The sequence below is a fragment of the Terrapene carolina genome, unplaced genomic scaffold (assembly GCF_002925995.2).
Source record: "Terrapene carolina triunguis isolate 2854851 unplaced genomic scaffold, T_m_triunguis-2.0 Scaffold62, whole genome shotgun sequence".
Taxonomy (NCBI): Eukaryota; Metazoa; Chordata; order Testudines; family Emydidae; genus Terrapene; species Terrapene triunguis.
The window spans coordinates 30722991-30749382 of record NW_020664413.1 but is presented as its reverse complement, the minus strand read 5'-3'; the positions used below and the strand labels follow the sequence as shown (position 1 = coordinate 30749382).

Genomic DNA, 26392 nt, shown 5'->3' with positions numbered 1-26392 from the left:
CAAACTACCATTTCAACAGCAGTTTGTTGCCCTTTCACCCACTTTTATCTCTTCTTCAAGTGTAAAGGCTAAGTTGGAAGCTATTTGCTATTACAAAATAGTTTTCATAGAAGAAAATGAATTAAATTTACTCCTGGGACACAAACTACAGTTGCTTAGCCAGCTGAGCTTCTGGGAAAAGGGAGTTAGGAGAAGGGGTCTGACGAAATAAATAGTCTAGGTCCTTGCAAAGAGAAGATTATTGGTAAAATTAATATATATGTATATAATCTCAAAACTGTAGAGAAATTCCATTTATAGTCTTTTCCCTATTACTTTCTCTTAGTGAGGAGCTACTTTTCATGGTGGAAGCATAGGTATATGTAAACATTAATCAAAACAGTTCTTAAAAAAAAAAAAAAAAAAAAACAAGCCAAACTTTGCTAGCAATTATGCACTGCTGGCTATGCATTAGTAGGCTACTGGTGCACTTCTCTGGTAGATGAATTTGAGCCATGCACCAGTAGTCTCCTAATAAAATAATGCACATCCTGTTGTGACTTATTCCTATAATAAATGGTAGCAGTTGTATTTTTATCATGTTGCATAATACAGAGGCAAATGAGTGCTTGTTGAAATTAAAAAGCAAGCAATTCAAAAATTATTATAGAACCTTTTGCTCAACATAATCTGTGCAATTTACTGCCACGGCAAAAGTATAACAAGGAAATATTTGTACTTGCGTAGCTTCACAGTGAGAACCCCAGCGCATGATTCTCTATTGTCCGCACCTTGTGTGGTCATTCACTCTAGTGCAAGGTCGTGTAAGATACTACCATTCTGATTTGGTAGCATTGTGCACCCAGTTAGCTCTTCTTGCCTGGGTGTAAATGACAGCATAAAGTGCAGAGCAACAGAGATTCAGGCTCCAGGGGAGAGGGCCCCACACCAACCAGAGTAAGCCATACTGCTGCAAGCCTTGTGTTATGTTGGTTCACCACATCTACAGAAGAGGAGTGGGCCTACAGCGATATGAATATCCCCAGGATAGACAGGCTCTGAGATTTCAAAATAGACTAGATGCCTCAACGAGGGAGCTATTCTGCTAGACAGGATAAATTACAAAGCTGATCTGTACTTCAGTGTACAGATTCAGGTGGGGACAAAAAGAACATCCCCCTTCCTAACTTCCAACCTCCATTATACAAACTCGCATAGCTAGGTTCTTTGTGTGATTTTCATGCTTTCCTCTGAAACAGCCAACAGTTGGTTCCTCCTCCTCTTCCACAGAGGAATCGGTGCAGCTCTGTTAGGTGAAGATCAAGATTTGGGAGCCCAGTCACAGCCCAGTTGCACATAGGCTCCCACTGTGTTTCCATACAGGGGGAAGGGGCAGGCCAGGCAAAAGCAGGAGTAGGGCTGGTATATCCGCTGCTATACAATATATGGAGAGTTGATGCACCCATTGAACACACTGAGGATGGAGGTTGTAGCATCTGCAGAGGTTGCAGCAGTGGCTTTAGAACAGCTCCATTGCCACTCAGTGGCTTGGGGTGAGGAAATGTTTCCCCTGCATGTCCCCCCGCGGATGAGACCAGACTACTCACTCTTGGTATGGGGTGATTCCGGCACTAGAACAGGGTGGTATATTAGGTGTCCCATTGGCCTCTTACAAATGGTAATTACTATGTTTGTGAGCAGAGTATTTAAAGTTATCAGTCAATATTTGACATTGCTTATTAGCAACTGTGCAGTAATTAGTCTCCAAGTCTTATTCAGTCTCTGAGGCTTGATCTACACTAAAACCTTATATTGGCCTAGCTATGTTGGTCAAGGATCTGAAAAAAAACTACTCCTGACAGACACAGCTATGCCAACAAAATCCCCAGTGTAGACACAGCTAAACTGCTGGAAGAGTGCTTCTGTCAGTGTAGCTAGGGAGGTGGTATTCCTACACAGATAAGAAAAGCTCCTACAGTTGGTATACACTGCATTTATGTGAAGAGGCCATGCCAACATAGCTATTCTTGTAAATGCTGGAAATAGCTAGAAACACGTGCCGTTGGGAAATATATCCAAAATTACACATAATGTAAAATAAGTGAATGGCGTAAGTACTGATTTTAGAGTGACTGTGACTTACTATGTGTAAGGTTGTATTTATGAAGCTTAAATAAAAAACTGCATGTTCAAGCAACAGGAAGTGTATGGAATGAATGCTTAATTCGTAGACAGTATCCAAATGAGTTGCTATGGATGTCTCAGTCTACACAATGAGCTGAGGGGTGAAAACATTATTTGTAGTGCCTAAAGGCTTTGCTCAGGAATGAGGAAGGGGCGGGGGAGCTATGTGTTAGGTACAGGACACGTACATAACAAAAAGTTGGTCCTTACCCAAAGAGATTACATTCTAATTTTAAGATTGGGGTGGTGGTATGCACATAGTAACAGTGAGACAGTTATGCTAAGTGTAATAAGCAGCAGACACAGCATGTACAATGTGTTTTTAATAGGACTTGATTGCCGTATACACAGACATGCACAAGTTCTTCAGTGTTTAAAATTATATATATATATATATATAGAATAAATAGAAAATGACATGCCGGCTCTCATATCAGCCAGAAAACGCATCTGTGGTCTAACCTTGTGACAAACAATCTAACAACAGTTCCAGTGCTACCAACGCTATGGAGTTTGCCAAAAAAGCAGATGCTTCTTCCGACAGATATCTTTTATGGCTTAACATTTGTGTCCTGTAATTACTGTCTAAAGGGAAGAGGGGAATGGCAGGATATTGCAAAATGAACAGGAACACAACATTTTAATTTAAATAAAAATACTTAATCTTGCATTTCATCTAATGATTAACATTTTTATAATTTGAGTTTTAAATATTTTTAGTTTGTATTTTAACAGGATATAGACTTTGTAACAGAAATATAGTATTAATTGGTAAAATGTGTTTATTAGCAGCATCTAATCCCCATTACATGCGATATTCAGTGCAAGTATCAAACAAGCTGAAATCAACATTTCTAGTGTTCATTAGTGTTCCCTATGGAACCCCTAACTCTGTGGAATTGGGGTAGGAAAGAGAGACTATTTACTAGAGCTGTTCGGGAAGTGTTTTTGATCTCTTGAAAACTTTAGATGAAAATGGAGAAAGGTTTTATTTTTTGTCAGAATTAGCCTTTAAAAGTTTTCAGGTTTTCAACAGCTGAAAACCAAAGGTTTTGTTTGGGGGGGTTGTGGGGGGGGGGAAGGGGGAAGGAAGAGGTTTATTAAAAGGACTCTTGCTGCAGAAATTTTTTTGTTGACAAAAAAGCCATTTTTCTTCTAAAAATAGTTTTTTTGGGGAAAATTTACTAGTCTACTATTTTACACTAGTACCATTATTCAAACAAAAAGGCATTGGGCAGGTCTTTGAATAAATTTAAGTGAGTTTATGGTGTCCGAATCTCAGTACAGTGCTCTTATATCAAAAAGGTTCCCATAATCCTAAACGCTGTTTGTTGGGATATGGGTCTTTTTGGCCTTTTGAGACATACACAGATGTGTAGCTGGGGCAAACAGCAGACTTCAAAGCAAAATGATGCCTAGCACCCTGAGAAGGTCAGAGCAGAGTGTGGATTCATGCTGTACCTACTCAAGTGTTACCTTAGGTTAACTCCTAGAACCCTAATGCTGGAGCTTGCCGGTCAGTTGAATACCGGGGGTGCCTGTGTTTTTGCAGCCTCCAAAGGGATAGTTAATGCCCCCAATGAAAGCTGAGCTGCACTGTTTTCTTGAGATAACTTGTGATTGCTATGCTTGGCATCTGTGTTTGGTAGGGAGATCTGAAGTTTTGAAAACAGTATTTAGTGGATATCTTAATGTCTGTCCGGAGATCACGAGTTTCAGAGAGGGTATTTCACAACAATAAGATATTTGCTGACTTGCAGAGAAGTGAAACTATAAGAAAATTCTGAACATGCCAGCTCTGATCTAGCTGGATGTCTTTGTGCATTGGAGTTTTGGATAATTTTCCATGAGGTAGAATAAATGCCTGAAACTGTATTTTATATAGGCTGATTTTTGTCATCCACATTCTGGGCTGATGCGTCAGAAGCACATACAAGGGAGTTGTGGAGGACAATCTCTGAGGATAAGCCAGAAGGGACCATTGTATCATTTAGTCTGACCTCTTGCATATTGCAGGCCAGGGGACTTCCCTGAAGTTCCTGTTAGAAGTAGAGCGTATCTTTCAGAAAAACACCCAATCTTTTATTTTAAAATTTCCAGTGATGGAGAACATTGTAATATTGCATTCCCTGATTCTGATTTACACCAACAAATGGAATACATTCCCTAGCTGTTGTACAAAGTAAAGCTCATGCTTTATTATTTGCATTCAATATTGTGCTCCTACCTTATAGCTCCTGTATAAACTTATTAATATTTAATTAAATAAAATTGCTCCAAAGAGCTTTTGTTTGGTTTTTGTTGTAATCACAGCTTGATTCCTTTTTGCCTGGGTTAAAACTTGGCAACAAGTGCTCCATATCTTCCTACTCAATGAAGGGTTGACCACAAAAGCATGCAGATATCATCTGTCCCAGCAGCTCACAGTTCCCAGCAGAAAGCTCTCATCTTCCTTCAGGCACTTGAGCTTCTTGACCTTCCCTGGTTTCCTCCTGACTAACTCCCTTAGATTACCCGTGGTAATGCTGCATTCATGGATCTCACCAAGAAGCCCACTGAGGCCCTAGAGAGTAAAATGTGAATTAACTTTCTGAGTGCCAATTTAGTTTAGTTTTAGATTATTTAAATTGCCATGTCATGCCTCAGTTGCCTGGCTGGTGCAAGGTGCTGTTCTGATATAGACAGCAGAAACTTCAGAGCTTCCTCCAGGGAGTTGAGAGGCAGGGCTGAGAGGAAGAAAGGATGGGTCTGGAAAAGGCTGTCAGCAGCCATGAGCAGGAGAGTTGTTGCGGGAAGTCACTGATAGCTTGTGCAAAGGAGCAGGGGAATTAGCTCAGCTTTTTTTCCCTCTGCCTACTCTCTTCTGGCGATAGCTTATATGCTTTAGTGTTGGTAGTCCTGGGTCCCAGAGACAAGAGGCAGGAGTGTGCACCTCCACCGGCACTGATGGACGAGCCAGTCAGTGAAGTTTTCAGAAACGCTGCTTGGGGAGAACAAGCAGATCCAGGAGCAAGGTCCTCAAGGAAAGAAAGGCTCATTCTTCTGCTTCCATTGAAACTTTAAAGATGCTTTCAAAGCAGCCCAACTGTGAATGGCTCCTTTTACCTCTTGCTGCTTGCACTGGTCCCCACACCTGGTTTAATAGTATTTAATAATAATGCAGAGCTTTTGTGTGATGATGTCACCTGCATGGAAGGGACTTGCCTGCTCTCAGAATGCACTTGTTTCTGTTTCCAGCCTCTGAAGCATCAGTTACCCTTGCCAGATGAGGAGAAAGGTCTGAACAAAGGAAATAATGGAGTAGGCTTTGAATATCAATGGGGATTTCCAGATATACACTGGTTTGCAGCTATCTCTTTGGCACTGTGAGTCGCCCAGATGTTAGGCCCATAGTTCTATGTGAAAGGGGAGAATGCAGGGCCGGCTCTAGGCACCAGCAAAACAAGCTGGTGCTTGGGGCGGCACATTTTTAGGGGCAGCATGGCCGGCGCCAGAATGCCGCCCCTAAAAATGTGCCCCGGCCGCCCTAGCTCACCTCCACTGCTGCTGCCACGGCGCGCGAAACAGCTGATTCACGCGCTGCTACTCGCCCTCCCTCCCAGGCTTGAGAGCCTGGGAGGGAGGGGGAGATCCCGAGCGGCCGTTTCACGCGCCGCTGCTCCCCCTCCCTCCCAGGCTTGAGAGCCTGGGAGGGAGGGGGAGAAGCGGCGCCCGCGCCTCGGCCACTCGGAGTCTCCCTCTCCCTCCCAGGCTCTCAAACCTGGGAGGGAGGGGGAGACTCCGAGTGGCCAAGGCGCAGGTGCCGCTTCTCCCCCTCCCTCACTCCCTCCTAGGCTTGAGAACCTAGGGGGAGGAGGCAGGGCTGGGGATTTGGGGAAGGGGCGGAGTTGAGGCGGGGCCGGGGGTGGGGTAATTAAAAAATGGGTGGGGGGCGGCCAAAATTGTTTTTGCTTTGGGTGGCAAAAATCCTAGAGCCAGCCCTGGGAGAATGGAGTAAGTCTGAGAGACCTAGGAAGATGCGTAGGCCTCACATATAAAGCAGGTACCACTCTCCCCTCCACTGCAGGGTCCTTCCACTCCCCACAAGAGGTTAGGAGGTTGATAGGTTGTGGGTATGGAAGGGGCCAAGTAAGCCTGAGGACTTTCTCAACTGTGAGAGGATCCAGAGGACCCAGCTTCCTGAAACTCCCTCTATTGAGTTGGGTACTGGAAGTGCTTTCTGACTCTGTGTCGTAGAGCTGACAGACTGCAGAGAGGGCCAGAGAGCCTGCCTCAGGACAAAAGATGCAAACTGCAACAGCAGGTCCTTCTGTGTCATCCATTGGGTATTCTTTTTGCTCAGTGGAAGTTGGACTCCAAAGACTTCCAGAAATCACCACCTTTGCTCAATCTGTCATACTGCATCAGAGAGGGTGGTTGAAAGATGGAAATTAATTAAAGGAAGCCTGTGGGACTCTCCCAGTGAAATCCTCATTACAGACATCAGTTTGTTGGGATAAGGAGCACCTTGGAATTCAATGGCCCAGGTTCAGTGTTTGCTGATTAAAAAGGAAGTGGGATAGTCAACTGTCTTCATCAGAGAGCAGTCAGACTAATTTCTCTTTGGCATTTATTTTTAGCCCAGAACATGCATCCTATTTCCAACCTCCTCCTGTTAGCTCATTGATTGCTTTTGAGTAAAGGATAGTAAGGGTATGTCTACACTACGGGATTAATCCGAATTTAGATAATTCGAATTTGGGAAACAGGTTGTATAAATTCGATTGTGCGCGGCCACACTAAGCACATTAATTCGGTTTTTAACCACATTAATTCGGTGGTGTGCGGCCACACTACCCCATTAATTTTAACCACATTAATTCGGTGGTGTGCAGCCACACTAACCCTAATTCGAATTAACAAAATCGATTTTGGCGCTACTCCGCTCGTCGAGGTGGAGTACAGAAATCGATTTAAAGCGCCCTTTAATTCGAACTAAATGGCTGTGTTGTGTGGACGGGTGAAGGGTTAATTCGAATTAACGCTGCTAAATCCGAATTAATCCCGTAGTGTAGACCAGGCCTAACTTAGTACTTCACTGGATATGACATGTTCCATTTCCCTCAGTCCAAGGCATCTTTGTGCATGTGAAGCTTTACCTAAACTGTGGACAAAGGATTTCATCCTCCAGTTTAATACCTATCCAGAACGTTTCAGGAGTAATGTTATAATTTAATTAGATTCACCCCATCCATCTGCGTGCGTGCGCGCGCGCGCACACACACACACACACACACACACAGAGTTCAGTAATTTTGCATCAATACCAATTTGTATATTATCTCAACCAACCTACCTACCTTTCATCATCCCTATATTTTAAGTGGTAGGTACTTGATACGTAATTACTTGACTATAACTAGCTGAATGCCAATGACAAGATTCTCTAGAACCATCCAAGTGGCATTTTAGACTAAAAGAGGCACCTTGTGTGTGCTGTAAGTAACTTACAATCTGTACTTCTATTAAACAACATAAAAAAGACTTTTATTAAAAATGTGATCTTCTCCCCCCTCCACCCCACATGGAGCATATCAATTAAACAGTAAAATATAATGAAATACACGATATTCAACTCCATAAACATGCTTTTATAGTCTAAATTAAATTAGAGCTATAGATGGCTGGGACAGGAGTAGCATTCTGTGTCAGCATGCGGAATATTCAGGTTCAAGTCTCCTTGTTTGAGTTTCCCAGGGCAGTTAGAGACTGGGAGCACTAAAGGGCAGTCTGCTGGACTCCTGGCTCAAAGGAATATCGCGAAGCACCAAACAGCAACCTTTCCCTTTGATTGTGAAAGGAGCCCACTTCTCCTTGTCTGGAATGATCATGGCTGTGACCCAAGTCCTCAAATACAGATGAGCTTATCTATAAATTTCTAATGAACCCATCACTGTAGTATCTAGTATATGAAATTAAAGAAAGAATGGTTCAGTCCTAAAGACCATACACTCCCATCACTTCGTGCTGCTTTCTTATTCAGGATTACATATGGTTATAAGGTTGTTTAAAAGGAGGAGGGAGAAAAATTGTTCTTGTTAACCTCTGAGAATAGGACAAGAAGCAATGGGCTTAAATTGCAGCAAGGGAGGTTTAGGTTGGACATTAGGAAAAACTTCCCAACTGTCTGGGTGGTTAAGAACTGGAATAAATTGCCTAGGGTGGTTGTGGAATCTCCATCATTGGAGGTTTTTAAGAGCAGGTTAGACAAACACCTGTCACGGATGGTCTAGAAGATAATACTTAGTCCTGTCTTGAGTGCAGGGGACTGGACTAGAAGATCTCGAGGTCCCTTACGGTCCTACATTTATATCATTCTCTGATTATTCCTGTTGTTTGTTTTTATATCCAGAGGAAAAGCTGACAGGCAATTCTGCTGTTACAGAAATGCCAAAAAGGATGACATTTCACAATCACATAAGAGGAGCAAAGGCTTTGCCTTCCTCAGATGAGGGCCTTCCACTGGGAATGCTCAGCCCTTGAAAATTTCACCTTAGTGACCATTACCTGTAACTTTTCCATTGATCACTGCTCTCAGGATGAGGTTGTGAAGGATTAGCAGTAGGGTCTCTGAGTGAGCCTCTGAGGGCTTTGAAGATTCTCACCAATGGAACAAGGAGGCACAGTATAGCAATAGAGTGACCTATTTTACGTAGAAGGTGAGTCAGTGCGTGTTGAAGGGGATATAGAGGAAACTCCTGGGGGAAAGTCTAATCGCTGATTAGTTCTGGGAATGAGTAGTAGGAAGGAAATGGTAAACCAATGTGGACTGGGGATGACATTTATAATGAAAAGAAGTATTGTCACTACACAGCAAAGACCATCTATTCTTCAGCTTTATTAATCATTTACACTGATTTAGCGTTAATTTTAAGATCCTGTAATTCATTTTAATAGGAAAAATGTTCCTATAGGAACATTAGGAATTAATGTGTTGCCTTGTAGATTCCAGTTTAAAAATCACATTGCAAAATGTTTAAGTTCATATCACTAGATCAACTGCTGCTCTTAAAGAGACTTCATTTTAATTTGGAGCAGAATTTGTTTTGTAAAATAAGCTTTTAAAACCTAAAACCAATCGAAACATTTGCAGTTATTGTTAATAAAATCTGCTGTTAAGCAAACACATTTCTCAACAGTGTTTCAAACCCAAGCTACGCAACAATAAGAATTTGAAAGTAAAACTAGCAACAAACAAAAGTGAAACTAGCATAATTGATTTCGCATTGTACATGCTAAGAGTAGTATAGGAAGTAAGTAAAGAGTGTAAATAGTAGTAAATGAATTTTACTTTTTCAGTTATTTCATTCTTAATATAACAGTGTTACTAATAAAATAGGTAAAGAAATTTGCTTACAGTATATGGTTTTAAGATGTCACTGTCCCTTTAATCCAGTGATTGTGTGTTTCTAAGTCACTCTTTTGAACATCTGTAATTGTAAAGCATTTTGAGGTTGGTAAAGTTAGAAGAAGCTGGCAGCCACTGAAAGCTGTCTGTAGCTTTAGGAACACAACACTGAATAGACTTACATTCACTTCCTATTTGAATATAACCACTAGGACTAGAAGCAATTTCATATTTAAGAAAAAGCTTAAATTCTTCATAAATATGTGTCTTGGGACTTTCCCCCTGCACTCACGAGGAAAAACTCACTCTCCACTTGCCACAGAGTAGTAAGTGAGGTGTTGTTTGTTTGTTTTTTGTTTTTTTTGTCCTCTTCCCCCCTCCCCCCAACCGGTTTATAGTGCTGGGGTGGCCAAACTTACTGACTGACCCTCTGAGCCACATGCAACAATCTTCTGAATTTTGAGAGCTGGGACACACCTGATGAGGCTTCAGCCCCACGGGAAGTACCTGCCAGGACTTTGGGCTTCAGCCCTGCTCCTGCTGAAGCCCCAAGCCCCGAGAGGCATGCCCTGCGGGGCTGAAGCCCTGAGACCTCCCTCCCTGCTCAGCAGAAGCCCCTACTCCATCACCCAGATGCAAGGCAGCGGTCCCGAGCTTCTCCCACTCCCCCGGTCTGGTAGGTGGATGAGGGGATGTAGGGGGCTCCACGAGCTGCACTTTAACTGTAAAAGAGCCCGGTTTGGCCACCCCTGTTATAATGTTTACACTCTTCATAATATAACAAGATTTTATGATCCAAATTGTATACAAAGCACACACAAAAAAAGCATGGAAAATAGTTTGTTTGCTATGTGTATATTATAATTGCCACCTGAGAGCCAAATTTTGGCCTCAGACATATATGCATGGGTGTGACTGATTTCAGTGGAAGGGGTGGGTGGGTGTGTGTATAATATAATATGAGGAAAGCAGTTGACTGTGAAACTTTAAACAGAACAATTGTATCTTTCGTCAACTTATACATTAGCGTACCTTTCAAAAGAGACCGATTTAGGGAAGGGAATAGCATTATGCAAGCCTAGCTTTTAGTGCAGTATGAAAATATTTTGAAGTTAACTGTTTTGCGCATAGGTTACAGCCCTAAAAAAATTGCTTTGCGTTAGTGGAAGCAGTATGCTCTAACTGCCTGTGTAGTGATGCTACAGTTAAGAATCCCTCAGTGTTTCCATTACAAATTTGAAGGGAGAGTTTAATTTCTTTCCGATTTTGAATCATGCCTGGACAAAACTTTGGGTCAAGGCTTGAGCTCAAAATGTAAATCTTTCAAAAGAAATTTGATATTTTATGAAAAGTTTTCTACAGTGACTGCTTTTGAATTATAAAATTGCAAAAAAAATGCTCTAGGGGACAGATTTTTTTCATATTTAAAATAATTCTTTGAGATTTAAATTTGATGTTTTTTAGCAGTTGAGCATGCATGAGAGCTCCTTTACATAACATTTCAGTTGGGTATCGATGTTGTCCAAAATTCATATTTCTGCATTTCAAACCTAATTTTATGGTGTTAAACTGGATGTTGCAACTACATTTTATTGTTATTGTATAATAAACCTTTTTAATATACTGAATTAAAAGAGATTACAGTACCCTCCCAAGAAAACACAAAAGAGAGAAATACAATTATGATTAGCTACAAAGGTATGCTTATATCTGATATTTTTCTCTGCTTACAACAGCATGCCTCGATTTCCCCCCCCCCCATGACTCCTGAATAGTTTCACTCTTCTCGTGTCCTAAGTGTCAACCTCCAAATCTATATTAGAATTCACTTTTTTTGACCTTGTCTTTCATCCTAATCTCTTGTGACTCTTTACTCCTACCTTCCCAAGCTGTGTAGCGCTGAAGTTTTTCAGGAAAGGGGCTCTGCCCTGTGGACACACTCTACCAGGGTAAACCTTGCAATTTATGGAATTTACATACGTAACCGTAGCTCTGCCCCATGTCTATGCATATGCATTAAAATGCTCTTTAATTACAACATCACATACTTTTTTGTAAGGGAATTCCTTTCTGGTTATAGTGTGTCATATTGTGCTGTGGTTAAGGCACAGGATTAGGATTCGGGAGTTCTGAAATCAGTTCCCAGCTCAGCCACATACTTTCTGTAGGACTGTAGGCAGGTCACTTAGGGCCAGATTATTAAAAAGTATTTAGGTGCCTAAAGATGCTGAGAGGTGCCTAGTGGTATTTCACCATGCCTTGGTTCCTAACTCCCACTGAAACTTTAATAATTTGGATTTATATGAGCCCTTTATCTGAGATTCTCAAAGTATTTCAAAAACACTGAAATCAGTAGGAATTAGTCACATAGGCACTCCTGAAAATTCCACTGGGTACCTAGGTGCTTAGATACATTTAAAAATCTGGCCTGTAACCTTTGTTCTCTGTCTGTAAAATAGTGACATAATAAAAATACTTCCCTACTATGCAGGGGAGTTGAGGATAGATCAATCTGTGTAAGGTACGCAGAGGCAAGAGTGATAAAGGAGGATTTTTTGCTATGAAATTTAATATTTACCTTCTATAGTTCTGCTGTCATTAGAAGTACAAATTTACTCTAGTTGTGAGCTCACTGTAAATAAGTATGTGAAAGTTTGTAAGATGTCACAATACCCTATAATAAATGTTGATGGGAAAAGGAGAAAGAAACACTGGATTAACCGAACAAAAAGGGCCCACTGATATGATCAAGCACAATGTTAAAATCATGCTTCGGAATAATGGAAAATGTGAAACCAGGAATTAATGGACCAAAATTGATGTATCAGATATTAGGCTTAACTGGTGGACAAAATAATGAGGGAGAAGGGTTATTTCACTCGCCACTCTCTTTTTGGCATCTTTAAAGAAAGAGACTTTGGGGGAAAATAAGAGATCATATGGAGTCTACTGGCGTGAGATTCACCATCATGGCTGCCACCCCTCCCCCCCATCTCCTAGGAGCCCAGACCATTTTCATCCTAATCCTGGGAGGTGTCCTGATCAGAACAGCCCAGAACGAGGGATCCAGAAGACATGCAGAGGGTATATGTAATTTGAATCAGTGTCCTGCATTTAGAGTGTTTTGAGATTATTATTCGGTGTATTAGAGTATGCCTAATGATCCCATGCCAAATATGGTGAAAACAGGTGTATTTAGAATACGAGTAACTGCACAGAGTTAACATGTTCAGAGTGGCAAATGTGCTGTTCATTCTGCAATTAGTCTGTATTTCATTCTGACAATTCGCTCTGTCTTTATTTTGCAGCCGTCCATTGTACCATCCCACCCAATGGCTCCTCCTAGCCCCAGCACCACCAGCAGTAATAACAACAGCAGTAGCAGCAGCAACTCAGGTTGGGATCAATTAAGTAAAACAAACCTTTACATAAGAGGACTGCCTCCAAACACCACTGACCAGGACCTGGTAAAACTATGCCAACCGTAAGTACTACTCTTAAAATTCAGTCTTTTAAAACTTACAGGACATTTGTGATGTGAGTGCTAATGTTATGAGGCGAGAAGAAATCTAGCCCCATGTTTAGTATTCTTGATTCTGCGATGAGATGCAAAATGTCAGCTTTTGAAATCAGTAGGAGCTGAGCGTGTGTGGCACCTTCAGAAGCAGAGAACAGACTAAATATATAGTAAAGAAGTGTATCCCAGGTTCCTGATTTAAAAACCATGGACACCCATACTCCTGACTGCTGGTTTATCTGCTGTAATCACAAAAGATTAAAAACATTTGAAAATTATCAAACAATTGTGTAGCTTGTTTTTAAAAGCATATGTTTAAGATCTCTGTTAGCAACTGATGTAGCTGCACCATGACAAACCTCTAGTGTAATAAAGCTGCACCAGTGTAAACTTGCACTGGGGCAGCTTTCACCAATTTCAAACTAGGATTTACACTAGTGCTGTACGATTGCACTAGGGGTTTGCTATAGTGCAGCTACATCAGGGCTAAAAAACGCTGTGTAGACATAACCTAAAGAATCTTTTTTCAGACAACACTGTTTAGCAAAGTTCGTATCAACGGGCTGTTGTATAAATCCATGCATTTGGGGCATTTCTGAATATGGGGTGGGTATGTAATTATATTATTTACACTATTTTTTTTAAATCACTTTCTTCTCTGGAACATATAATTCTTGACTGCTACATTGACTTGCTAAAAAATGAAAAAATTTCAAGATTCACAACAGACTTGCCAGACTATTATTGAAACAAAATATTATACCTGTAAAATTCACTGATGGAAAGTGGAAACTGAAACTTACAGGCTATCTGGTAAACAAGGAAAGCCCCTAATTTTTCATTCCTGCAAAAGTACACTTCAATAGTTTAGTTTTATAAGGAACCTCTTTGAGATTCTCAAACACTGATTAAACCTCAAATAACCTTATTAATTACACAAGCTTTTGTCCCCCATTTAACAGATTAGTAAATGAGGATATGTCAAAAGACTTGTCCCTGGTCACACCACTAGTCAGCAACACAGCCAAGAAAAGAACCCTAAGTCCTGGCCCCCAGTTTATTTGAACCATTAGATGACATTCTGGAAAAATAGATGCTGGACTGTTGATTTGTACTTTAGCAAAACTTTTTTGCCGTTCTGTCCGTGATTTCATAAATTCATGTAAATTAAATCTGGAGGGGTCATATTTAGGTTTGATAGAATTTGATTTATAATTTCAATGGATAATATCTATGTTTTTAAGCATTTTTTCTATTTTAAATTTTCACAGTTGCTGTGAAATTATGGGCGGAGATATCAGCCAATAATTAATGACAGTAGGCATTCAGATTCAAAAGGTTGAAGCTTTATAAACATTAAAACACAAATTGTCAACATCACGTTACAATATGCAAAGTAAATATCCTTAAATCAGACTCTAAGTTCTCAAGCAACATTTTTCTGACTTTGTCTATAAATTTCAGTTGTTATCGATTTGAAAAAATTGTGTGCGTATGTGGTGGAATCAACGTTTACTGACACTTACAGATAAAAATAAATCTTTCCAGCCTAATCACTCATATTAGTTGATCTTGTCAATTCGTCTGGCAAAGCAGGATTGTTCTGTATTATATCTTTGAATGTTGTCCTCTGTATTTCATTATCCCAGTGATGGAGCTTTCACCACTTTCTCTAAACTGTATTCCAAAGTCTAAATGATCTCACAGTTTCCAGATTTTCAAATTATGTTCAGAAGGTGCAATTAAATACATACATGACATTTGTTCACTTTTTTTATTTTTAGAGTACTTGCTCTCCTACATGCAAGTAGAGCCTCTCTTTTAAGGAGGGCTGGGTTTCCCCCCTTCTTGCTCCCTCTTATAAAAACAGGATTCTTTGATCAATTTTGGTGCCCATATAACTGTCAATAATCTTACTGAAGTTTTTTACCTTTTTTCCTTAAAAGTAGAGTGAGTAGTGCAGGTCAGTTGATGAAGCTTTGTTTTATACTAATTAGATTGACGTATGTTATGCCAGTATTCTTGTCATTTTCACTGATGAAAATGAGTCCAGAATTAGTTATTCCAGAGACTACCAATTCATAGCTGCCTTTATGGCTCGCTCTCAGAAGTTCTTCACACCTCCCTGACTACATGCCTGCTTCAAGGACACCACTTGTCCTCTTCCCAAATAGTGGCTGCACAATGCTGGTATATTTCCATGATCTCCACCCTCTTCAAATAGCTCATCAGCTTCCTGTTGGGAAGGTATAGTCATCTGGATAGATCTAAATACTTACAACTCCTATCAAAGTGCTCAGCACTTCTAAAAAATCAGGCCCAAAGATATTGAGTACCCAAAAATTGCAGCATCTAAAATAAGTGGCTGTTTTTGAAAATTTTGGCATCACTGTAAACATCAGGCTCAAAGGTCCTCTCTTCTTACTGTTCTTTCTCTTTCTTTTCTGCCACATCCATATCCCTCCTAACTTTGTTTACCTGCTCAGCAATAGTTCCTGCCAGCCACTACCAAATATTACTACCAGTTGTCTAGCTACTTCCAGCAGTGTTTTTGTTGCATCTTTGTCCCATTTCTCATAATTTTGTTCTCCTTATTTTCTTAAACAGGCAGCGTCCATTATTCCTGTAGTCTTTATATCCAGTTCAGATCAAATTATATGCAAGGATAGCATAATTAAAAATCATGGGCTACCAATGCAAAAAGTGGTAGGGATGGGGGAGAGGGGTAAGGGACAAAAAACAAGAATATCAAAATCTAAAACTGTATAATAGCTCTTTCTTGCATGACATAATATGGTCAGAAGAACTTTAGACTTTTAGATTTTCAAAATAATTTTTTATTAAGGACTGGTTTGTTTGAAAGACATTATTATAACAGTTCCAAATCTTCATGGCTGAATATTGTATCTGTAGAGAGAGAAAAAATATTACGCCTAATTTAGAAAAAATGAAATTTTTATTGAGAGAAAATTACCAACTTCTGGTTTGAGAAATTTTACGTTTATTGCAAAAATAAAACTTCTTGCTTTCAGGATAATACTCACTGTTTCAATAGTCTTGTGATTATAATGAAAGAGCTGGACCACCTAACAGAAAAAAATTAGACTTATTATAGTGTATGTCCTGAAAGAATAAACTGGCTCCATTTGGACATATTCCAAACAGAAAAAGATTCTCATAAATCTTACTAAAAATGGAGCAGATAATTAATTTTGTGAAAGGAGCCATTCATAAATTATGAAATTACTACAGCCTTGCACATGAAGATGACTTCTCTGAGATTTAACTCATTCTAGATACATGTGTGGTAGAAGAGTCCCCCCCCCCCCTTTTCTTTTTTTTTTAATTTTGTTTTTTAAAAACAATACAGAAGCACCTTCAGGATCCTCCAAGTTGAGATTGAAGGGGTTGTTGCTTCTCTTCAGTAGCTGACTGGTATCAGGAAGCACTCATAACTTTGAACATTTTGTCATCTTGAGCAGACTTCTCTTATCTCTCTCGGAGCTTCCCCAGTTTGTGTGTGTGTGTGTGTGTGTGTTGCAATCATAGAAAAAAATTGTGATCTTTTTCTGGTTTTGTTGTTTGCCTCTTGAATTGGGCAAAGGTTCTGAATGATTTGCTCAATCTGTAGTTCATTATAGAATGATCTTTGGCTATGTCTTCGCTTCAGAGCCTATTCTGGGATAACTATTCTGTACCTAGCTGCAGTTCATGAGCTGCTGGCTCTTGCCTTTTTTGTTTGCAAGACAAATGGTTCCTGAATGTGAGCTTGAGACCTCTGAGGATAGATGAAGCTTCTGAGACTTTGGTTTCTATGAGTAATTTCTCTGGTAAGAGATTCCTATGTTAGAAGAGGGGAATGTCCTATCTCAAAAGTCTCCATTTCTGCTGAGGAACCAAGTGAGATGTCCAGAAGATTTTAAAATCCAAGACTTGGAACATTTGATCAAAAATCTGGGTAGTTTATTAAAAACGGTGGGCTTCTCTGCCAACATAGCCCTTTAGCAGCTGGAGTTGATGTCAGTTCTATCATCTGGAAACAAGACTCTCCTGATTCAGAGGCTTAGTATTAGAGGCTCACTTTTATGAATTATGGAAAGTTCCAGATGCCAAATTCTCACTTTCTGCAATTCTGTCTAAACTGTTCAGCCTTCCAGGAAGTAGTTAGGAGACATGGTATTTAGTTTCCAAACTGGGTTTTGCAATATCCAGCTGTTCCACTGGGGCTTCCTTGCCACTTACTGATCTTATAACTGCTAAAAACTTCTTAAACAACCTTTAACATGCACTTGGTAAATGAGAAATCAAGAGAAATTCTGTTTTTGTCTTGTCTAACTCAGTTTATATTAATCCAACATTAATTACTCACACTTTATGTAAATTTTTTTACTAAACAGATATTGCCAGGCTGCTTTCAGGAAAAATGGTGTTTTCATTTATTTATTTATTATAGAACATAAAATTAGTAAAAATGTGGTATGTTTGATTTGATTAACTGAAAACAGGTTTTTATGTGTATTCAGACCTTTCCTTGAAGTGTTTACAACAAAACACTGCATCATTGTGCTGTCACATAAAAGCCACAAAGTGAAACTGATTGTCTGTTTTCTTTGCTCTGACTGAGTCAAATACAAAATTAAACCAGGGGTGAAGTCCTTGACCCATTAAAGTCAGTTGCAAAGCTGCCATTGATGCTAAAGGAATCAGGATCTTACCTTAGATCCTTAAATGTTGGTTGTTCTTATAATTCAAGATGTTATTAGAAACACCTGTAATAATTTGAACTCGACAATGTCCCTTTATAGGATGGAATTCACTCTCTTACAAGAAGGCCTACACAAAGTCCCCTGAGCTGTCAAACTCCAGGGATAGTCTTGAGCAAGGTGTGTGAGTGCAGAGTCCACAGTATACCTGCATGTTGCAGAAGTGGTTTCCTCTCCGGCTCACAATAAGCAGCTGTTAATAGGTGTGTGGTGAGTAGGTTAGGAAGTGGCCTAATAGATATACTCTTTGGCAGATCCAGGATCTAGAAAACTATACAACAAGAGTGTGGAAGGATTAAGCTGTAGTCTCATAGCCTGCCTTGATGCTACGAGCTGAATTCCATCCACCAACTCCTACTTAATTCTTTGTGCTATGCCTGTTTCTTCAGGCCTCATGGAGAGAGGAGTTAATTTTGTCCATAAAATAAATAGTTATACATTTATTGTGCTATATATAGATGTTTTAAGCATCCAAATAAACTACAGTTAGAGCACGAGCTACTTGTCATGCATATCGATTTTTATTTCCCTTTCCAAAACAGCTTTGCACATTATACTATAATATTGAAAGGTCATATTCAATTGAGATTATTTTATAGCAAAATAACCGATCTTTAAATATAATTAATCAGAGTATTTGAGTCACTATACAGATTCTTCTATAAGAAGTTCCATATGTGGTTCTGGTGGTACAAAGACTTTGTTTTTCTTCTCATTGCTTCATTCAGTAAGTTCAGTTCTGGCATTGAGGAGCTGCCACTGATGAACATGAACGGTGGTTTTTATTTTGATTACATTCTTTTGGGAAGTTGCTATAGAAAGCTCTTATCTAACTATAGAACAGCAGAGCTTGTTGTTCTATTTGCAGTGAGGCCCTATAGTTTATATGTAAATTGTATTCATTTATGTACCACTTTAAATAATGCTTTTATGATTTTTTGAGAAGTATGGTACTTTTCTGGAGAAATAGAACATTTTTTGGCCAATATTTTTCCCACTATAGAAATCTACTAGTCCCCACCTCCTTTCCTCTGGCCCTTTTAACAACATACCAGTAGGAGCAGCTTGTCCTTTTTCTGCCAGATTGAAACAGCGTATTGTACTTTTTGTGAAGGTGGATCGCCTGGGAGTGCAGATATTTTCAGATGGTATTAGTGGCATTTCCATTGAAAATGAAAAACCTACATTTCTGAATAGGCCATTTAAACACAAGCCTACTATTCCAATCCTGCACTGTAAAAGCAAAAACATATCTGGTCTGCCGGGCAGAAATATTGAAAAAGTAAAATATTTATCATGTTTATTAGGGTAGTGCCTAGGGGTCGTCTGGGAACAGGGCCCCATTGTGCTAGGCACCTGTGCAAATCTGCAATAGACCGCCCCTGCCCCCAAGAGCTTACAATCTAAATAGACAATACAGATGGAGGGCAGAGGAAATGAATGTAACATACAAACAGTGTGATCAGTGTGATGGCTGGCAAATGTCGTCATGTTTTCAGTATGTGGAGTGGTGGGGGTGATGTTATGTTAGGAGGATATTAGTTAAGTGGAAAGACAAAGGAAGGGGGGAAACAGGAGGGGTTGTAGCAAACAGCCAATCAGCCCAGGCGAGAATGCTCACAGTGAAAACTGCAGAAAGCAGTGATGATATCATCAGTCTCTGTCTGTCCCTGCATGAACTGTTTTTGCAGCTGTTCTGCTGTCTTCAGTTTCTGGTTGGCTCCTTCCTGCAGTTTCTTTCCCCAAGCCCACATGGCTGGGAGTGCCACATAGGTTCTCATGCCCTGGAGTGGATCTCCCCTGCACAGTTCTGGGATATAGGGGTGGTACCATCTGGGTCTCATTTTACTCCCTCTCCTTCAGTGCAGAAGTAGCTGGTGAAAGTGCGCTGTGCTGGTTTTTGCACTCCAGAATACATTATATGGGGCTTGTTTTAACTATAGCTTTTATTTGGGCGCTGTTATGCAAAAGCTCATTACTTACAGTTTACAGTTAATGTATGAGGATCTGAAATTGCAAACTCTTACTCATACCAGCAGTCACACTGACTTGAGTGAGACTACTGATGGGATTAAGGTCCACTAATGTGAGCCAGAGCTTGCAGGATTCAGCCCCTAATTGGTAACTTACTCTGACATGTACTCTAGGTGCTTTCCAGCATCTCAGTGTGAACCGTGCCTTACCACTCGTGACCTTTATGCCCAATCCACATGGTTGCTCAGCCCTTCATCCTCCTCTTTCTTTTTGCCTACAGTTTACCTGCCACTCTCCTCTGCAGTGTTGCATCATCTTCAGCAGGAAGATCTGAAAGGTCCTAGGTCCTCTTTTACTGCCATTGTATCAGAGGTCCCCAAACTGTGGGGGGTGCAGAGGAGTGTTCAAGGAGGTGTGACAGGCCCAGGCTGCAGCTCTGCCCCCAGCCACTTGCTTGGGGGCTGACCCTGAAAAGTCTGGGGACCACTGCATTACATCACTAATTCAGGATGGGAGTACAGAGAGTAATGCAGCAGACCTTCCTCCTTCTCATTGTTGCTCCATAATCCCAGGAAGAGCGTTTAACTATTGCTGCTGAATTAAATTTCTTGTATTCCAGTGCAGCCTAAATCACCAGGCCAGACCAGCTTAGGTATGTTCAGTTCCAAGCCTGGTTGGTAGCACTGCATCGCTTATATCAAACTGTTCACAAACTAGTTTAATATATTTTTAAACCATTTTTGTTCTGGATAGCTTCACTTAGGACTTCCTCCTTATTATGTTATTGTTGTAGTGGATATTATTTAGATGTTTAATTGGATTACAACTAGGAAAGCAGCTGGTTTCAGATAATAAAATTAGTGATATAATTACCACTGCAGACCATTGTTCTGTTCCAGGATGGTCAGAACATTGAAACACAATCTTGTAATGGTTGGCCCTGTTTTATATGTACACGGGAAATCATAAATCTTGTAGAGTTTTTTTTATTTTAAGCACTTGTTTCAGCAAAAAAGTAGCTGCACAACTTTAAAAAGTCAGCATTGTGGCAGAGCGGTAACTAAAACTGTTTTCCAGGAAGGAGCCTGTTCATATTGAAATGATAGAATCAGATGTGGTAGACAGCTTTGTTTTCACAATCTAAGATTTTTGTTGACTAGTTTAATTTTTATTTGTTTTGGTCAAGAGCATCCAAAAATGTGCAAAAAGAAATATTAATATCATTTTATAACTGAAACTTGTCATGTGACCAGCCATTTGACATGCTTCTGCTTCACTGTTCTTTGCTGCTATGTGATTATGACCTCTGATTGGGTTGTCATTTGTCTGCTCTGTTCATTTACGTTCAGTATTGATATGATGTGAATTAAAGTTTTAAGATTTACTGTAGGAGGGAGCTGCTGCCACTCCAGTCAGTTAAGATCGGCACGGACACCTTTTTTTACACAGTGAAGTTCATTAGGCGATAGATGTGGTTGGGATATAGTGAACAGCTTTACCAATTCTGTTTTTTTAACTCATTCAGAAAGGTGTTCTCTCTGATCACAATCTTTAAAGAACCTTGTACATCTCATTCAGATTTTTAATGGATATACAGTTCAAGGAAATGGGGGAATTAAAAGCTAAATTCATAAAAGTATTTTCTCTGAGTATCTTCCCATCCTGTAAGTTCTCCTGTATTCCTTTTTCTCTACTTATTCACTCCTTTCCTTTTGGTCTAGAGACTATAATGATAGAGCTCCTTGAGTCAAGCTTTTTTTTGTTAAGTTAAATAGATAAAGAGGTGACTTGATTAATCTGAGTATCTACATGGAAAACAAATATTTAATAAAGGGATTTTCAGTCTAGCCGAGAAAGTTGTAACACCATTCAGTGGCTGGAAGTTAAAGCTTGATGAATCCAGACTGGAAATAAGGTGTACATTTTTAACATCAGTTTACCAAGGGTTGTGGTGGATTCTCTGTTACTGACAACTTTTAAGTCCAGATTGGATTTTTTTCTAAAAGATACTCTTTAGGAATTATTTTGGGGAAGTTCTGTGGCCTGTGTCATACAGGAAGTCAGACTAGATGATCACAGTGGTTCCTTCTGGTCTTGGAGTATATGAATCTAGGTGTGTCTGTATCTCATAGTTGCAGTGAAACTTTACATTCATTTTGCATTATAATTAAACAGAATAGTGAAATATGTTGGGGGGGAGGTTTTTAAATAATTCTTAAGATATTTATATTTATTTATTACTTTTTGCAAACATCTCTGGACAAGAAATGAGTAACATCCTGTTTATAGAAGAGTTTTATTCTACTTTTTATTTGGGGGGGAAAAAATAGAACTCCACAGTAAATGACTATGTTCAGTTATATACTGTCTGGTACCAGCAGCTACTCTGTGTTCCTTCTTCAAGGACTGCTGCTGTTGGCCTTATTTAACACAGAGTCTGCAACACATAACTCTCTTAATTGTGCCTTCTCCACTTGCCCTGGCGCTTCACCCGTCTATTTTCTAAAACTAGTATTTCATTTAAAACCTTTTCTGCCTGTTGGTGGTTGCCACTGATTCTCAGCTGAGTTGAGCTGAAAAAAGAAGGGACCTCATTTCTATAGGAGCCCTTGTTGTCATTTTTAATAGAGAGGCCCAAGACTGATGGGAGACTGACGGGTTATCTTTTCAGGTCAGCATAGAGGGATTTGTGAATAATGGCGTTTGGGTGGCATATCATGGGAATTGTGCTTGGTATAACGTGTTAATGTTGTCTTAAGTGGTAATTTCCGTTACTTGTGGTGATTTGCTAGTGCACTTGAGCAAATTTAACTGTAAGCAAACAAAGCTTCTTGCGTGGGTTATAATGAGTGGCTGTACTGACATTGCACAGACGAAGGAAGACACTGTCCCCTCTCCTAAGTGATTACATATTAACTGGACAGAAAGTAAAGTTGAAAGATGTTTATAGTGCATGATCAAATAAAGGCCCACTCTCAAAGTAATCTTGCTGGGTGCATGGACCTTTTTGTTCTAGATTCATATCTTCTAGTGGATTATTATTGAAAGGCTTTGTGTGTTTTTAGGGGGAGCTTGAAGGAAGACCCGGAAGGGAAGAGAGAGTTGTCATTTCACGCCTGATCCTTTGAGGTGCTGTGCACCTCCTGAGAGGCTTTTGTGTTTAAAGCAAAAGCAGGTAAAATCTTAACTTAATAGTAGCGACCATTTTAAACTCCATCTTCACTGTGACAATTAAATTTATTCTAGATGTAAGAATAAGTCAAATCATAATTTTGACAGCCGGAGTCAGAATTTCCTTTGATGGCAACAGCACATTGGCTACCCTGGGTCCAGTTGTTCCCACCCTTCAGCGAGATCCACACATGGATGAGTCAGTCAGCATGCACAGCTTGTTCTTTGCTCACAGAAGTGGGAGTCAGCCACCTCCTCAGCACTCCACCCCAGGCCGCATCCCATGGAAAGTCGTCTGTGGAGTCAGGGTTCTGATGCAGGGTGAGGCATGGACTATGGGAGAGGAATTCACTCTTTATGTTTCAAAGGCAGCTGCTGGTGAAGGAAGCACTGGCTGCAATGGTCTGCAGCCACTCAGCTGAGGATCTCAAGTAGGAGAGAGTTGATATGGCAGCATGTTGCCTGCACATGCTATGGGATCCACAGGCTTTCATTCTGTGGCAGGGCAATCCTTCTCCCCTGCAGAAGAGCTTAGGGAAAAATCTGCTAGGGGCAGCTTATGGTGTATTCTTCCCCAAGGACCCTTCTTGGAGGTTTTTCCGTGGCAGGGTGTGGTCTGGCCTCATGTGGAATATGGGAACATGATCCTTAATAAGTAGCATCAATGTAGGCTACTATAAATGTTAACAAGTATTAAAACAATCAGTTTAGCTGGCAGTTTAGATTCCAAAAACTGTCACTTCTCCATAACCTATCCAGCATGATCCGAAGATTCAGACATGTTCATTTTCAGCTACAGACTCTTCAAAAGTGCTTCACAGCTTGGACTCTGAGTTGGATTCTCCCCACATGAACTTTCAGACTGCTATCTTGACAACAATGGGGCAGTTTTCTGTAAAGAAAAGGAGGTCACATATGAGAACAAGATTTTAAAATCAAATATAGCTTAGGCTCCAATGCAGTTTCACTTAACTCTTTGAAACAATAGTTGTCTTGTTACCCATATTGTAAAAGGCTGATTCTACTAAAGTCTGAACGATGTAATGTTAAAATTATCCAGCCCTGTGAAGGAGAAAAGTGAACAGTTTTCTCTTGTCACATTCTAAGACCAATTATTTGTATTGGTAGCATTTTATTAGGGGGATTTTAGTGCAGCATTGCTAATGTTCAGCACTCTCGGTAGGTTTGATAAAATAACCCTATGCCCAAATCATAAGCAAAATGAAAAATAAACCATTACAATGTTTCTTTGCATTTAAAAAGAACAGCAAATGTAAATAAACAAGCAAATTCAGACACTGCCAGCTCTGACTGTCCTTTGTTACTGAGGAAGTGGAGAGAAAACTGTAAATTATCTTCAAAGTATGGTATAAAATGTTAACCCAGGGCTTGAAATCTTTCCCACAATCCCTACCGTTCTATCTTGTAATGACATTCAAAACAGTGCCTCTTGCATTGGTGTAATTTAAACAACTCTTGACGCAAATCAAACCTATAGAATTTTCCCCCCCTCTGGAATGTAGCTAACACCCTGCCATTTAAAATATTAATGCTTGCAAACAGATATATAGTATAGAGAAAAAAATTAATTGGAATGCCAAATGTTACAGTACAGGAAATATAAAAGAATCATTTGTGATGATGATAAAATGAAACAGCTGATTTTGGAGACTGTTCTTGTAACCTTTACTCACACAAACAGTTTCATTGAAGTAAGTGGGGCAGCTCATGTGAGTGAGGGCTACTTGTGCAATGGGTTGCAGGATCATGACTTTAGTAACAGAAATAAATTGCAATGTGTGTTCTGCACTTTTATCCTGTTGTTTCCATGTCCTCTCTTTCATCTAGTTTAGAATCCAACTCCATTTTCCCCAGAGAAAAAGCTTTGAAGTACACTGATTTGCTGAGATCAGATCCTCTGCAAAATATTTATCTTGTTCTTTCACTTGTTTTTAATTTAAACTGGTACCAAAAGTTCCCTCTTAACCTCTCATATTAGAATGACACTGCCATATATTTTGGGCAAAAAATTGTGACCTTTTTATTCTAAAGAATGTTAATTTTTTGTATCTTATGTGTATATAGAGACATGCTACTTTAAAATACATTGTAGTTAATTTTTATTTTTAAAAAGACATTATTTAGGATTTGGATATAAACAATATTTCATATCATTGTGCTTTCTTTTTTCCTCCCTCCCCCCCCTTTTCCATCCTTTGAACTGGCATCTTAGCTTGTTTCACTCCATGTTAACAAATGGGATGTGTGTGTAAAAATAATATGCCCACAAGAGAACAGCAGCCTTAATTTTTGCTTGTTATATATTTGCAGTATGATCCCAAGGGCCTAATCCTGGAAAGCACTGATCACCACCTGCAAGAGCCTACCATTCCCATTGGCTGTAATGGGAGCAAGAAGACTCCCCAGTTTGCTATCAAACTAATGTTAGGTCTGTGTTGCAAAAGGCTTAGCATTTAAGCAGTATAAAAGCGCACTGCCAGTTGAACTGCATGCTCACTGTCTCCCCCCGCCCCCCTTGTTGCATGGTACACTAAGGCAAAAATCTTCTCCATAGTATTCAGCCTGAATAATTTGGCTGGCTGCTTGGAAACTGTCCGAGGTAAAGTGAGAGAGCACTCCTCCTCTCAAGGTCAGAGTGGTAGCAGAGTTTCTGTTTGTCACTTCTGTACTATAAGCATTCTTTCCCCTCCAGCATAGCGGGGGGTGGAGGGGGAGCCATGTAGTATCTGATCCTCCTGCCCCACATCACATCTCTCTGTATAATACTGTACAGAGCTCCTTTATGGATCAATGTCTTGTGCATGGGGTGTGTGTAACCCATGTGTGATGATTTCAGTTACTCACCACCCTATACCTCTCACCCCCGCCTGCACAGTAGAACCATGCTAGTTCTGCTGCAAAATAGACTTCTGCACCTGTAAAGTAGATAGCAGGTTTTGTCTCTCTGAGGTTTATGAACCTTTGTATTATTGCAGATAGCATATCAGAATTAAAGTATTTTAAACGTATATTGATGTCAGTAGGGTTACCATTCGTCTGGATTCCCCCGGACATGTCCGGCTTTTAGAGTTAAAAATAGCGTCCAGGGGGGATTTGTAAATGTCCGGACTTCCCCCCCCTGCAGAGCACGCGCTGCTGACAGGGCAGCCGGCCAGATGGTGCCACTTACATGGGGCTCCGACAGCCAGAGAGAGCCCCTCCTCCACTTCCCCCTCCTCTCCCCTGCAGCTGAGAGCACTCCCTCCCTCCCTCCCTGCATTCGCAGATCACCAGCCAGCTGTTCGCACCGGCAGTCTGGAGCTCCTCCCCCTGCTCCTCCTCCCCAGCACGCTGGTCTGAGCGGCAGAGTAAGGGGGCCAGGGGGTCGGAGAAGGGGCAGGGAGGTTCTGGAGGGAG

General features: G+C 40.3%; 1 protein-coding gene across 3 annotated transcripts in view; it reads left to right on the top strand.

The window, feature by feature from the left end:
• The window catches only part of RBMS1 (RNA binding motif single stranded interacting protein 1), a 190388-nt gene that overhangs the window by 82736 nt on the left and 81260 nt on the right, over window positions 1–26392 (top strand). For all 3 annotated transcript variants that reach the window (XM_024203134.3, XM_024203055.3, XM_024203216.3), the window contains exon 2: window positions 12859–13034. In XM_024203134.3, coding sequence (XP_024058902.1) covers window positions 12859–13034 — 176 coding nt within the window. The remainder of the gene's footprint in view (window positions 1–12858; window positions 13035–26392) is intronic.